The sequence below is a fragment of the Embiotoca jacksoni genome, unplaced genomic scaffold (assembly GCF_022577435.1).
Source record: "Embiotoca jacksoni isolate LCO1_2020_lvr unplaced genomic scaffold, fEmbJac1.0.p SCAF_6, whole genome shotgun sequence".
In the NCBI taxonomy this organism is placed as follows: domain Eukaryota; kingdom Metazoa; phylum Chordata; class Actinopteri; family Embiotocidae; genus Embiotoca; species Embiotoca jacksoni.
This window is the reverse complement of record NW_027185414.1, coordinates 11,018,161-11,032,470: the sequence shown is the minus strand read 5'-3', so window position 1 is coordinate 11,032,470 and position 14,310 is coordinate 11,018,161. Positions and strand designations below refer to the sequence as shown.

Below are 14,310 nucleotides of genomic sequence, written 5' to 3'. Positions count from 1 at the left end.
GGTCTTTTTCCATGTGAAAAATTACATTAAATATTTATCTAAATTTTCCCACAGTCCGCACAGATTCTCAACCCTAGAGTTACATTTACTATACTACTACATCACACCAAATAAGTAACATCTCTTTAGTATATAAAATGCCAAAGAAAAAAATGGCATAAGGTGTAAAGCTATGCAGTAAAAATTAATCATAAATTGTTGAATGTAGAATATTGGATTGCTGCAAACACAGACAGGTACCTTGGACACACCTTCTGACTTGAATAATGGGTCACCAAATACTGTAGTGGTACATATACAGTATGTTGGAAATGTAACCTGTATTGTTGTTTAGCAAGGGTCTTACAGGGACCCTGTAAATAAAATTTTCAACGGGCTCATGTACTGTATGTTCTTCATGCTCTTTGTTTCGCTGTTGGCACGAGGAGGGTGAAGTAAGAAATGTGTCCATTGTGAAAAATCCACTGAAGTGTTGTTGAGCAAGGCCGTGACTCCTCTTATGTCCCCGTCGACGGGTGAAGATGTGAATACTGATACCACCAATGATGAAAAAGGCCTCTGAGGTGTCTTGAAGAGTTGCTGACTGTCCTTTTTCTACTTGAAGTGTTCAATAATCGAGACATCTGCTCTCTCTGGATCCAACCCGTTCATGAAAAAACCACCGTTTCTGGCCAGAGGTGTCGTCAAGCCCTGCAGCCCAGCCTCCTTCTCGCTCTTGTCCCGTTCGTCGTTGAAATTGACCGACACACTGCGCTTGGGCAGAGTGAGCTCAGTGGCCGGGCTGAATCCCAGATCTGAGGACAGTTTGCGTTTAATCGAAGCGGCACGCTGGAATTTATCGTAGATCTCAACGCTAACACGACGGCGAGTCTCTTTAATCTCTGCAGAGACATTGGCCGTCCACTCAGCAGCATGAGCCCGGATCTCCCCGACCTACAGGGAGACGGACAGAGAGGACATGCAGTCAGAGCACAGGACAGAGGGCGACACGTGGATGGCAGGTTGTTGCACGGGTGAAATGTCACAGATTTGAGCTGTTAAGGAAACCAAACAGTTGTTTTGATGACAGTTATTATTTAGAATAAAATGATATAATATAGAAATAAAGAAGAGTAGACGAGAGAATTTGGTAATAAATAACCTTTGAAAACCTTTTGAAGTGTTGTTGTGTGAGAAAGGTTATTAACAAAACATTTTACAGGGCGCAACAGTGATTTCTATTCAAATCACTCCAATCTGAAAATATTGCTTGAAGTTAGTGTCTCTAACTGGACTGCACATTATCTCTGTTTTAATATGAATGTACCTTTGTTTACACTGAGGCTGCTCTGAAAACTGTTATCACGATATATGATCTTTAAAACAGAGAAAAGAAACAGTGTGGGTGAGGTGGAGCGGTGACGATGGTACTGTCCAGGAAGTCAACTCAATTACATTAAAACAATGTATCTGCAACTAAATAGGACATTGCAGAGTATTCATCCACCATGGAAAATATGACACACACACACAACTGAGTACACCTTACAACAACAACCAGGAGCATTGATATGTATATAACAGGTGGAGTAGAGAATGATATTACAACAGAGACAACACAGAAATTCATTATGCTGTAGAAAGAAAACTGACGTGTTTGATTTGATCTGACAGAGCAGAAATATAAGAATATAAATAAAATGAACTGCGCTATCGAGTTGAGTTTTATTCAACTAGACTGTTGAGTTCAGGATTTGATATGTTAATATTCTTCAATAGTTCTACACGATCTAACTCTGCTGCCACACTGGATCTATGCTGACTTCACGTATAGTAAAAAACATAACCTGAGTAATACACAACCATCTTTACATCTTAGTTTACATTAATTGAACACCACACACTGTCTTTCCTCAGAAAACCTCAGAATCTAATATGGATAGTTTTACTCTTTGCTTTACAGACTGCAAAGTATATAGTGCCATGAAACATTTTCAAACTTTGCCTGTGAAACCTGAGTTAAGCTATAACAGTGAGAGCAAACTGAATGTTCACATTAATACTGTTATTGCTTTTTCTTCTTGTGTTACCATGTCTGACACTTAATGGCATGACAGACCAGCCATTCTTAACGAATACAATAAGGCTCCAGGTGTTTATGAATCTCATGCTGTCAATAAAACTTGCATCAGCTCCAGGGCAGGTTGACTTTGCATGGGGCAGACTGACACATAAAATGAGAAGTGAAGCAGAGATGTGACGAACCCTGCACCTAACTTTGTTTAACAAAGATATTTATATGCCTTAATGGGAAACTAACACACATCAGTTTTGTCCCAACATGTCATCAGAAAGCGACTGAAGCGGCCACGGAGCCTGTGTGGTCTCACTTCACTATCAGTGATGATGCATTTACAGACCAGCGAGATTATGCCGTATCACAGCAGGATTTCAGCATGAGAAACCATGGGGAGCATGTGTGAACACACACGCGCGCACACACACAAACACACACAGATACACAAACACAGATCATCAAACATCATTGCAGCTGCAGATTAAATCTCCTATCATTCAACTAATTATGTTTCGCTAATGGGGACACTGGGTCGTGTCATGTCATCGTGTTCCTGTCAAAGAGTCTTGTTCCATGAAACATGAGAAAATGTTTGTTAGTTAAAAACTGACTAAAATATATGACAAAATCTTTACTTGTTCACCATTGAAATCCAGTTATTTCAGAGACGATAATCCTTCTGAGAGGGGAACTTCAGGGTTTTTTTTTTACTGAAGGGCTATAAACTACCAGATGTTCCTTTTTGGAAACAGCTGAGTTTAGTTGTACACCTGTTTTATATTCAGTGTTGAGAAGGCTCCTAATTATTATCAAATACAAACGTCATCACGCATTGTCCAAATGACCTTTGCCTCCTTCTGGGGATTCTCATAATAATGTCCTGAGATTGTGTGTATATGTTTGGAAGGCAGAGAGTCAATTGGATTAGAAAACAGTCGTATCGTTGAAATGAAGTTAAGCAGAGGGCAAAAGTTGAGGTGGCACTGTAACTGAGTGGCTCATGTAACCTGTGTTTGACTGTGCAAGAGAAGAGAAAGAATAGAAAAAGATGAACAAGTAAACATAAAGCAAAATTAAAGAAAAGTGACAGAAACAAGCTGCAAAAGAAATGAGACAATGCCACTGAGTGAAGTAACAAAAAACCAAGAGTCTCATACCTCCTCTTTAGTCTTCTTGGAGATAACTCTGAGCCAGTCTCCAATCATGCTGAGGATAGCAGCAAAGTAGGCCAGACCCACCAGGATCCAGAACCACACAACTGGTTTATAGTAGTCCAGGTACTCTATTTCTGACCCACCTAGGCACAGAAAAAAAGATTTTCAGCACCTGATGAGACATAGCAGCGTGATGCAGGTCTAAAGTGTGTGTTTGATCACTGGTTGGGTTTGCACCTGCCACAAAGTCCCCGAATCCGATGGTAGTCAAGGTTATGACCACAAAGTAAATGGACTCCAGTGCAGACCAGCCCTCGATGTGTTTAAAGATGGCTGCTGGGAGCGCCACAAACAGCAGGCAGCCAAACAGCACGAACAGCAGGGTGGACGTGACCCGTATCTTTGTCTGACTGATGTCCCAGTGCTGCAGGGAGAGACAAGGACAGAGAGATGCTACGTTATTTAAATATTCACCAAAACTCTTAGTGTGTCTGCGAGCAGGCTGAGGATTTCCTCATGTCACCCATTATGAGAGAGGGAATCCAGACTGTGGTGGATGAAGTGTTCAGATCTCTAACTAAAAGTACCATTACCGCAAGGCAAAATACTGATATACAGTCCTGCATTAAAACCACCAAATTGTAAAAATGTCATCAGCAAAATGTAGTTTAACTATCAAAGGTGGAGAAGAGGTTGTCAGATAATTAAGAAGAAGCAGAGACGAAAAACGTCTGGTACTCAAGTAAATGTACATTATTTTTGTGGAATATTATAACTTTATAATAGTTATTAAATGTAACTTTTTGAGACATTTAGAGTGGAAATGTCTCTCCGGTGGAACTGCGAATCACTCATGGACATCAGAAACATGCAGAGAGGCCTCAACTCCTTTTTTGTAAAGGGGCTTAACTTAAGTGTAGAACAAAGCATTTTATAAGTGTGTTAATAAATGTAGTTGACAAAAAAAAAACATATTTCCCTCTGAAATGTAATGAAGTATTAAGTTGCTAAAGCAAATGTAAAGTACCACCTGACATCAACCGAAGTTCAGTATGTGAATAAACATACTTAATTACCGCAGAAATCAGGTCCATTTAGAGTACAGTAAGTAACGTTCAAACTAAAGTGAGATACCGAACATTGTGTGGAAACCAGATGTTTCTTTAAATCAACCATCAGAGAATATGGAAGATAAGATACCTGACAAACTGAGAAAAATTGGATTAAACTACTGACGTTAATGTTAACAACACTGAGAGTCTAAAGCCATGCAGCTTCTCCCTCATCATCATCAGCATGTTCTGGATGTTCAGCTGTGGCTGAACTGGTATTTAGTCATAAACCATAAGACAAAGCAAAATGCTAACTCAGCACTAACCTTCGGCGGATGCTAGAAGAATATTAGCTGATTGCCAAAGTCATTGTCTGCTGATCACTAATGTCTCTACAGTTCATTTCAATCCCTCCCGGAGTTGTTGCAATATTTCAGTCTGTGGTTAGCTGGAAGAGCGACTAAAAATTATAAAACACACTGCTGAAGGAGAAACTGTTTTTGAAGTAAAATGTTGAAACAGCCTGATGCTGAAAGCACTTGTGGTATTATTCTATAAATTGGTCCCTTGGGTGCAGTTGAAAAGAAAAGCCATTCACTGAAGATAATGCTGCAGTCTCACAATCTGCACAAGACTTTCACGAACGCACACACTCACACAATTAACTTTTGTCTTATTTCCTTAATCATAAGATTCCCACGGGTGCTGCTGAAGGAGCAACTCATTCAAAACTACATTTCTGTTTTCAGATTTCTGCTCTTTTCATTCAAGAAAAGTCATTCAAGACTAAAATAAACAAATTACTCACATCAGCCACTTAAACTTTGAAGACCTGACCACAAACTGAGTTAGCTCTGTTTCTCTATTTTGGCCTCGTTCCAACATGTGGGAGCCTCATTTTCCGCCTTATCTTAAAGATACTGTCTTTACCCACAAAACATGATGATAGACAAATAAATGAAAGTAAGAAAGATAAACAGAAAAATAAGCTTGAAAATTACTGCTCAACAACAACAATCGCCATGAGACCTATGTTTCATTTAGATGGTTCTTAATGTGTGTGGACTCTAGGGAAAAGTCTTTTTTTTTCACTCTTTTTAAACAATGGAGTAAATCAACCCCGATGCTACATTTACATTGTCTTTTTGTTTTCGTAAACTTTTGGTGGATTACATGTCATTCATTCTAAAGTAGTTCAGCCTGCAGAGTTTCTTATCTCTAACCACAAAAAAAAAAAAAATCCAAGCTGAACTTGACTAAAAATGTAATCATGGGGTTTAACTCTCACTGGAGCAACTCATGTTGAAGAGGCAGCAAATATATGAAACCGTGGGAAGTCTTGTTTGTACCTTATGGGTTAACGTGACATGTGCATGGCACTCCGGACTCACCACAAACATTTTCTCCACTTTGGCGATGCCCTTGCCGAAAATAGTGCCGAGCTGATCTCCTACTCCAGCCAGAAGGAAGCCAAACAGAGGAATCCCCAGCAACGCGTAGACAATGCAGAATATTCTTCCTCCTTCCGTGTGGGGGGAGGTGTTCCCAAAACCTGCAGAGAGGACAGTTAGAAACTGAGACGAATCATAGCAGCACGGTGACTACAACAGTGGACCGAGGGGTATTTTCTTTTCTGTCACCTGGTCTTCGGCCGAATGTGGTGTCATAAAATTTGTTTTACATCATGTACATCACATAATATTTACATTTTCTGGGATTCTGCTGCCTGTGCTCAAATGTACAGTTTTTGTCCAAATGTCTGTTTTTAACACAGAAAGATAAGGGGTGTTACTGCAAAGATAAAAAGATAAAATATCATTTTTGTGTATTATGTTTGGTAGTTCACCAACTACTGCACTTGAAACGTTGTTGGTTCCCTATAAAAAAAAAATTATAAGAACTGCATGAAACAGTCGTACCGGTCACGTCGCAAGCACAGCATGTGGAGACTGTTTCACCAGCAGTGCTGCCACATTTAAATGTGAGGGGGTGAATGTTTGTGCTGGTCTCTACCACTGCATTCATCAGAGGTCAATAACTAGCTTAGATAATCTGCTGTAATTAAATAAAATCTGAGAAAAAGACATCAACAGATAAAATGAAACTGATCAGTACTGACAACGAGAACTGAAAACAGTGGGTGAAACATAAAGTAAGAAAACAGAGGGAGGAGAAGAGGAGCGTGGAAGAAAGATCAAGAGTGAAAGAGTTGTACGAGGAGACATGACCATTTACAGAGAGTGAGGAGAGTATGATTCACACATGCATGCACAAATTAAATGTACGAGGATGGTACTGTAAATGCAATACTTGAATTATATCCAGGAAGCAGATGTAGAATCAATGACAAAAGAAACTCCCTCCAAAGCAGTAGGTCACTGTCACTGTCACATAACAGCTGCATTCAGAGGATTGTCCACATAAATGCAAACACAACAAACGCACTTATTTTAAAGGACATTTAAATGATTTGAATTTGAATTTGTGTGTGTGTGTGTGTGTGTGTGTGTGTGTGTCCTACCGATGGTTGTGATTACAGTCCCAGCGAAGAAGAAGGCAGAGCTCAGGTCCCACAGGCTGCTGTGGTTGGTCAGCGTTCCTGCAGGGTTCACTCCTGAACGGATTGCAGACACAACTTGCTGGAAGGTGGTGAGAGAGCAATATCAAGTTATCACTAAGTCACCAGAAAAAAAAACACATACTGTGTCACTTTCTTACTGCTGTAAATATTATCATCATGAATCATTTAAGCAGCTGCTTCTCGTTGAGGTGCAGGAATGTGTTTGTGTGCTTGCCTGTCTAATGAATTAAAGATGGCAATATATAAAACCTGAGATGACTGTGAAAGAGGCAAAAATCTGGAGCAGTTATAGAGAATACTTTATGGAAATCTGGTGCCGGTGAATGTGATAGTCCCAGGAGAGTTTCCTGGTTCAGAACTGGCAGGACCAACAACAGGAGTCTACAAACAGAAACAAACTTTCTTTGGCTCGGCTGTTCTTCCTACTTCTCCTGAAAAGCTGAAAGAGCTGTCCATGGTGCTGAAACCACTGAAACTGGGCAGTACATACAGAACACTATTTTTATGTATAATTTATATATATGAATCAGTCTCACCTTAACCAGCTCCTCCAGCTCGCTCTGGTTGACACAGGTGTGTCTGGACAGGAACTCCAGCTTCTGGGACAGAATGGCCAAACGCTGGGCACTAAGAGGCAGAGAGAAATCTGACTGATGTGCTCAATACTACTATACCGTAGTTCCCTACCCTTAGAGAAAAAACAAATGGGTCACGTGATCAAATGAGTTTTTTGCTCATGTGAAATTTGTGTTTTTTCTGTAAAGGTGATGAAACTCACTGTTGGTTTTTTCTACTTTTGTGAATTTAAATAATCTTGATTCTTGTTTTCATGCAGGTTTCTTTCATAAAGTGTAACTGAACTATAGAGGCCCAATACAACATGTTCTAGTGATCCAATCAAATCACTAGATGAAGCACAATACCCACTGTCTTTGAGGCACAACAAGACTCAGCACAAGTTTTGCATAGAGTCCTAAACAGTTTTAGAATAATTTTCTGTGATCAACACGGTCAAAGACTCAAGACTGATACAAATATTATATATTGTTAAGCAAGCACAATTTGGAGGGGTCTCATTTCTGGACAGAAAAAAAAATCCCATTGAATTCACTTCAATTTATACCCTGAATAAAGATAACCTTCTCAATCTTTTTACAATAAATAAAATATTCATAATAAATCAATAGTTTTTCGGAATAAATGCAACTAGATTCCAGTTTTTAGAAGGAACTAAATACCTGCAGTTTTCAGTGGCTCTGAAGAAATGCCTGACAGGAGTGAACCAATGACTTCAGATGGACAGGATGACGGTGAGGCAGACAGACAGGCAGACATGCTTTTAACCTGCCTACCTCTCGTGAGGCTGCTCCAGGGATCTGATGACTGCTGCTCCCATCACCAGGTACAGAACCACCAAAAGAAAGATGGCTGACACTGTCTTCCATTTCATCACCGTGGCAACCACCTGCAACACTTTACCTGATCAACTCAGATTCATAGAGGAGGTGTACAAAATTTGCTTGTCCACTAACACCTTATGAAAAAATGATCAAAATCTATTTTTCTGCATATGTATTCGTTTTGTTTTTCTCTCACCTCTGTCTCCTCCCGAGGAGTCAGTGTGATTGGCTTTGTGGAGAAGGAGAGGCGGGGTTTAGTGTTATGAGTGGCAGATTTAGGGTCCAATAAGTCTGGGGCTGCCACTGTCAGGGGAAATGAGAAAATGGCATTGAATTATTATTTTTTTTTCACCAAGCACTTTTCCCCCGACCTGTCTCTGCTCACATGCAACACATTTAGCTGTTAGTTTGAGAAATCCTTATAAATAAATCACCGAGGAGCCCTTTAAGTGGCCTTTAAAATCCTCACACTGAATGAATAAGGCCTTAACGTTTAGTTTAGCAACACTAGGGTGTGGAATGTGCTTGTTCTTTCATAAGATCAAGTTGGTAGTTTAGAATAAGAATTGTTTAAAAGAAGAGGACCATGAGAGTCCTGTCCATCTTAAATGTCACAGGAGGGTTATGGTGAGAGTATGAATGTTATGAGTGTTTTAAAGATAGAGAAATTAGAAAGCGACGGTGAATATGTCATGAGAGAAAATAAGTGCTGAGGCCTTTGTAGTTTGTGAATGACCAATTTTTCTGCATGTATTCCTTTTCTGCAGTTGCATGAGTGAGAAGTGTGTTATGTTTTTTTTTTAAATATCATAAGTTCAATTTACTGTGGGTATTGTGAGAAAATGAGCATAAATGCATTCATTTTTGTAACTGTTTTCTGATTCTGATGTAATTTGTGGGCAGTTGAAGTGAAAAAAAAGTCACAGTGGCAAAGGCAAAGTATGTTACAGTAGGTTTCTCCCATCAGCTTAAATGGTGATTACTTTGACTCTGGACTCACTTTTTCATTACAATTGCCAAACTGAAGTTAAACAGGGAGCGGAGACAGAAGGTCAATATGCATCAGTGATGGACAACAATGTGATGTTAGATATTGTATCCATAATAGCACTACCAGTGTGTTTTTATAATGCCACCTTTCACCTTTTAATGTATAAATCACAAATAACAATAGCACAGATTTAACGAGATTTAAATATTGTCATTGAAAAACTTCTGAAATAAAAAGATGATATCACCATTTTTTTTTTTTTTTACTGTAAACTCTCAAAACCCTAAGAAAATGTAACCAAACATGAATGTGCTTTTATTAAAAAATTAAATAAACTACACCACAGACACAGTAGTATGTTCCCCAAATGATCAATACTGTACAACAAGATCACAGGTGAATCAATCTGATTTGCCCAACCTGAGAGAAATTCAAACGAGTATTGATTCGTGCCTTTTTTCTTTCATAGATTCTGTCTTCAAACTGAGTGTACAAAATTGTGTTACGGCAATACTGGAAACAGTCAGAAGCACTCAAGATGATTACTTTCTACTACATTAGGTTTGACCAAACTACTGGTGACCAATGAAAAAAAGCTTAATCAGGGTGACTTTAGAACCACTGCGTTTCCTTTTCACACACCCACTCCACTCTCACAGCAGGTGGAGAATTAACAAGTTGCAAGTGTTTTGCATGATTTTCAAGATTATAAGTGAAATGTGTGTTTTCAGCTTGGTGTTGAAAATAAATGAGGTCACACCCAGGTGGAGTGGAGTGATGTGACATTCAGCCAGCTTAAAGTGTGAGTTGTTTGGAGACCCACAAACTGTACTACGTTATAAATAAGTTTCACTTTCTCATTCTTTACAACTCTCTCTTCATATATATATACAAAGTAATAATTCTGTACTCACTCCTTGTTGCTACCTATCCGATGCCCTCCGCTCTCCTCTTCTCCTCATCCGAGGCTCTTACTGCGTTTAGGGGAATCTTTCCTCCTCTGCGTGTCTCCTTCCTGCGGTGCTGAAGCGGGGGGACGAACAGGCGCTCCGTTTTCCCTCTGCGGCAACTCTCTACTTTCACTGCTGATCGGACACCAACGCTGCACCTGCAAGGTAGTTTTAGGGTCTCTACGTGCCACTGCAAAGAGTTTTCGCTGGTCTTCCCCTCTTTGGCCTCCCTCCTGTTTCGGCTCTCTGGCATCCACTGAGCTCCGACTGCGCTCTGGCTTTTGAGCGCACCGGTGAGCGGTGAAATCACACAGAGGAAGGAGGAGGAGGATAAGGATGAGGAGAGGGGGTGGAGAAAGGGCCAAGGGGAGGCGGTGCTCCCCATACTGGGGTCTGCAGAGCCCAGGGGGATCTTCTACAGGATTTGAGAAGTCCTCATAAATCTGCAGTTATTTGACTGCATGTGTTTAAAGCACAATTTGGTTTTAGGTCTACATCTCTCTTGTGTGATTCTCACATGCAACTACAATATTATCATCAGATGAAGACACAAAACCCTCCTCAAATTAACAGAGTGATTTTGTTATTCATTTATAATATTTTTGGTAGATCGTCAAAGTGACAGAGTCTTATTGTAAAAGGAGCAAGAGGGCGACAGAGGTGAAGAGGAGGAGATGATATAGTTCTATTAGATCCTCCTGAAGTTGGGCTTACCACATTTTTTGGCTTGTGAGCCCTTCAAATGATTCCACGTATTTGTGTGACCTCTTGTTGCAAGTTGTGAGTATGTTCCGCCAAAGAGTGAGTTTCCGTTCACAACTTCTCAGATTGTTTTGTTTGAATTGTTGTTGGAGACCAGAAAACACAAAATAATCCAAATTTTTATGAGAAAATCAAATCTTAAGAGAAGCATCCCTCAGATTTCCAAATTCATGTTATATGTTGTTTTCTCATTTCACCTGTCTTATTAGTCAGGTTACAGGTGCTCAGATATTTTTTTTTATTAAAAACGACTTACCTGCTATTTCTGAGGACTAACATTTTCCTTTATATAAAATATGTAAGTAGGATGCCTTCAACATGATTTGCACAGCTAAGTTATTTTTCCTTATTATGTTTTGTGTGGACTTTAGGCTAGTCCTTTATACTGGACCTTAAATATGCATCATTTTACTGGATGTGAATGGAGATGTTTCATTGTGCTTCTCACTGGAAAACAAAATGAGCTTTAGTTTGACCGGTGTGTTTATACTGTAGCATTCAACTTATGCAATGGAAATGGTCTCTAAATGTTTAACCAGTATAGGGGCTGTAAACCAACACCCAGCTGGTTTATTATCACACTCTTTCCCTGCTGTCAAACACATCCTATTTGCTTTGCGATATTGACTCATATTGCCAAGGTCGCAATCTTCATTCCTGATTTGTGGGGTTTTTTTCTGGAGAGACAAATGCATGTATTTCTTCTACTGTAGATTAATATTTAGATGAGATGGGCAAATGAGAGAGGATTGAATCAATGTGAATTACATGTGTTTAAGGTCAAAGAGGTGACAGGTACTCGTAGGCTCATGTTACATAAATATAATGGGAAGTATAAATGGAGAGCACACTGCCCGGCAGCAAGTCTCAACACTAACAAATGTCAGCTCTTGGCTTCATTGCAGGCAGCCAGTCTCTGACTGAAACCAAGTTTGGCAGCCTCCTGACGTAAAGATTGCTGTGTGCTGGTGTGGATCAATCAGGCGGCAGTTCACAATCAAATTTAGCTAAAAGTCAAAGTTCAGCATTTTCTACTGCTGTCTGGGGGTCACCTTTCAAATTTCCAATTTTACTGAAAACATGCAGCTTTTTAGATGAACACTATCTGCATCCTCTCATGATCCAGCGGTGTTTCTCTCTGTCTTTTCTGTCCCTCCCACTCTTTGTGTTGCTCTCACTCCTCTCTCTCTGTCTCTCAGACCCTGATGAGAAATTAATAGCAGTTTAAATGTCTGTGTTTCCACCTCATGACTCAAACATCTGAAGATTAATTAAACGCCTATTTATGCAGCTAAACATAGATATTGTGAGTGCACCTTTCCGTGACTGAGTGTGTGTGTTTTTGCTGTGTGTGTTTATGTCTCACTGTCAGGTGCATGATAACTTGCACATGTTGTTTTTTGTATATGACTGTGTGTGTGAGAGAGAGAAAGAAAGAGAGAGGGAGAGAGAGAGAGAGAGAGAGAGAGAGAGAGAGAGAGAGAGAGAGAGAGAGAGAGATTAGGCAGGTGTATATACAAGTAATGTAAATTGCATAGGAGCTCCCTCATTTAGTGCACACTCTGCTGTGATTTGATATGCTGGATTGTTTTAGGTATAATGTAAAACTGTTTATTTCTACTGTATTGAGTACATTCACTGTACTCTGTGATATTTGTTAGCACCTGTTGGCCATGACACTGAATATGTAGGAGATGTGTTCAGTACATAAACAAACAAATCTTCATCAGCAAATTACAAAAGTGAACTGTCTACATTGAATCACTGACTGAATTATATATTTTACCAGTGGTGCCTTTTGTTTTCAGCTCATAGTTTTTTACTTCCTTGTTAAACACATATTAACACAAAGACTATCAGCATATCCCTGATTTTTTTTTTTTTAATACAGCCACTTTGCTTAGAAAGAAAAAGTGAACAAACACAATTGTCAGCAACAACAAATCTTTATCTACACTGATCAAAGTGATAGGAATCAGAAAAGTGGTTTTCACCCATACTATGCCACAGTCATTATGTTAATCAATAGCATGTGCAAATCATTCATTTGGATCAGTGTTGCGATGGTACTGGCTCTATCATCCCTCTCTTCAGCTTGGTGGTTTAACATGCTCTTGTTGACTTCCTGTCAGGGATATCACCATCTCATGTGCCGTTTCAATACTCTAATAAAATGTAGAGGATCATATGTGTTTACAAGTTTTAAAGCTCATTAGAAATAATAAAAATAAATCTGTGCTTTACATTTTGCTGAATCTTATTTTACAGTTTCAGATTTCAAAACTGCTGAAGATTTGCCAATGCACAATGTATTAAAGAAAATCAAAAGTAAACGAATACTTAAGATGTTTATGTTCTTCCATCCATCCATCATCAATACCCGCTCCATACTAAACAGGGGCGGGGGGCTGGAGCGTATCCCAGCTGACTTTGGGCAAATATTGTCTCACTTTTTGTCATGTTAACTTGAAAATAGTTCATAGAAGACTTCTTGCCAGTTCAAATCAATCTATTATGAACATTTTTCCATATTTTCTGTTTGTCAGTTCATTTATAAGTATGCTCCACAAGGTGGTCCTGATGACTACCAGTTGCGGTTTACGTGCCTGCGTGTCTGTAAATGTTCGAGTTGCGTCTCGTGCTGCACCAAATAATTTAGAAATAGATTGCCTAATGATGGCCGTCAGTCTGCTGATGCTGATACTTAGTCACAGTCAATTTACACAGCCTTGACCAAATATAGAACTCTCATTTCAGCTTATTTTCCAATCATTTGTTATCATTGATATGCAGTCTGTCTGAAGGGTAAAAATAATACAAATGCAAATATTCTCCTTATATGGAATGAAATCTTGTTTTAACAAACTCAATTAACAACTTGTGCTCTGCTGATGTAAAAACAAGATGTCATTGAAACAGCATATTCTTAGGATATTATTAGTTTTACCATTTTTGGGATCATGAAAGCTGAGGTATTATGTAGACTTTTAATCATGAAAACACCAACTGGTGATTTTTTTAATTGTGTGCAGCTGTATTTACATTCATTTATCAAATATTGTTGTGTTAAGCACGCCAGTATCTCTCTCCACCCAGTCTAAAATTTCTCACTCCAATAATGGGAAGAAATTACTTATAACTTCCAGTCATTGAACGGAATCGGATTGTAGTTCATAATATTTTCAGACTGAGAACCACTGTAGGTGGTGTGGATGACCAGGAGAGAAAATAGTGGAGCTAAGTTGAATGAATATGATATATGTTGGGAAAATAAACAAACAATAGTCTGCTGATGCTGTCGTGCTGACCTGAATCATTTATTTTAATTCAATCAAATTCAACTTGCCACTTTTTTTTATTAGCT

The 14,310-nt window shown here is 39.2% G+C and overlaps 1 protein-coding gene across 1 annotated transcript; it reads right to left on the bottom strand.

Moving 5' to 3' along the window:
- Window positions 1-594: 594 nt before the first annotated feature.
- On the bottom strand, window positions 595-10,295 carry kcnk2a (potassium channel, subfamily K, member 2a). The gene is made up of 9 exons (XM_069173987.1): window positions 10,149-10,295; window positions 8,440-8,546; window positions 8,196-8,308; window positions 7,380-7,470; window positions 6,784-6,901; window positions 5,654-5,814; window positions 3,448-3,634; window positions 3,214-3,353; window positions 595-933 (listed from the first exon to the last, which is right to left on the bottom strand). Coding segments are annotated over exons 1-9 (1,257 nt in total). The 5' UTR covers window positions 10,150-10,295.
- Window positions 10,296-14,310: the final 4,015 nt, after the last annotated feature.

Bases quoted from the DNA above. Each gene is read 5' to 3' on its own strand.
- kcnk2a (XM_069173987.1), bottom strand. The intron at 5,815-6,783 runs GTAGGACACACA...TCCTCTCTGCAG, and splicing joins GACTGTAATCACAACCATCG to GTTTTGGGAACACCTCCCCC. The intron at 3,635-5,653 runs GTGAGTCCGGAG...CTCTCCCTGCAG, and splicing joins AAGTGGAGAAAATGTTTGTG to CACTGGGACATCAGTCAGAC.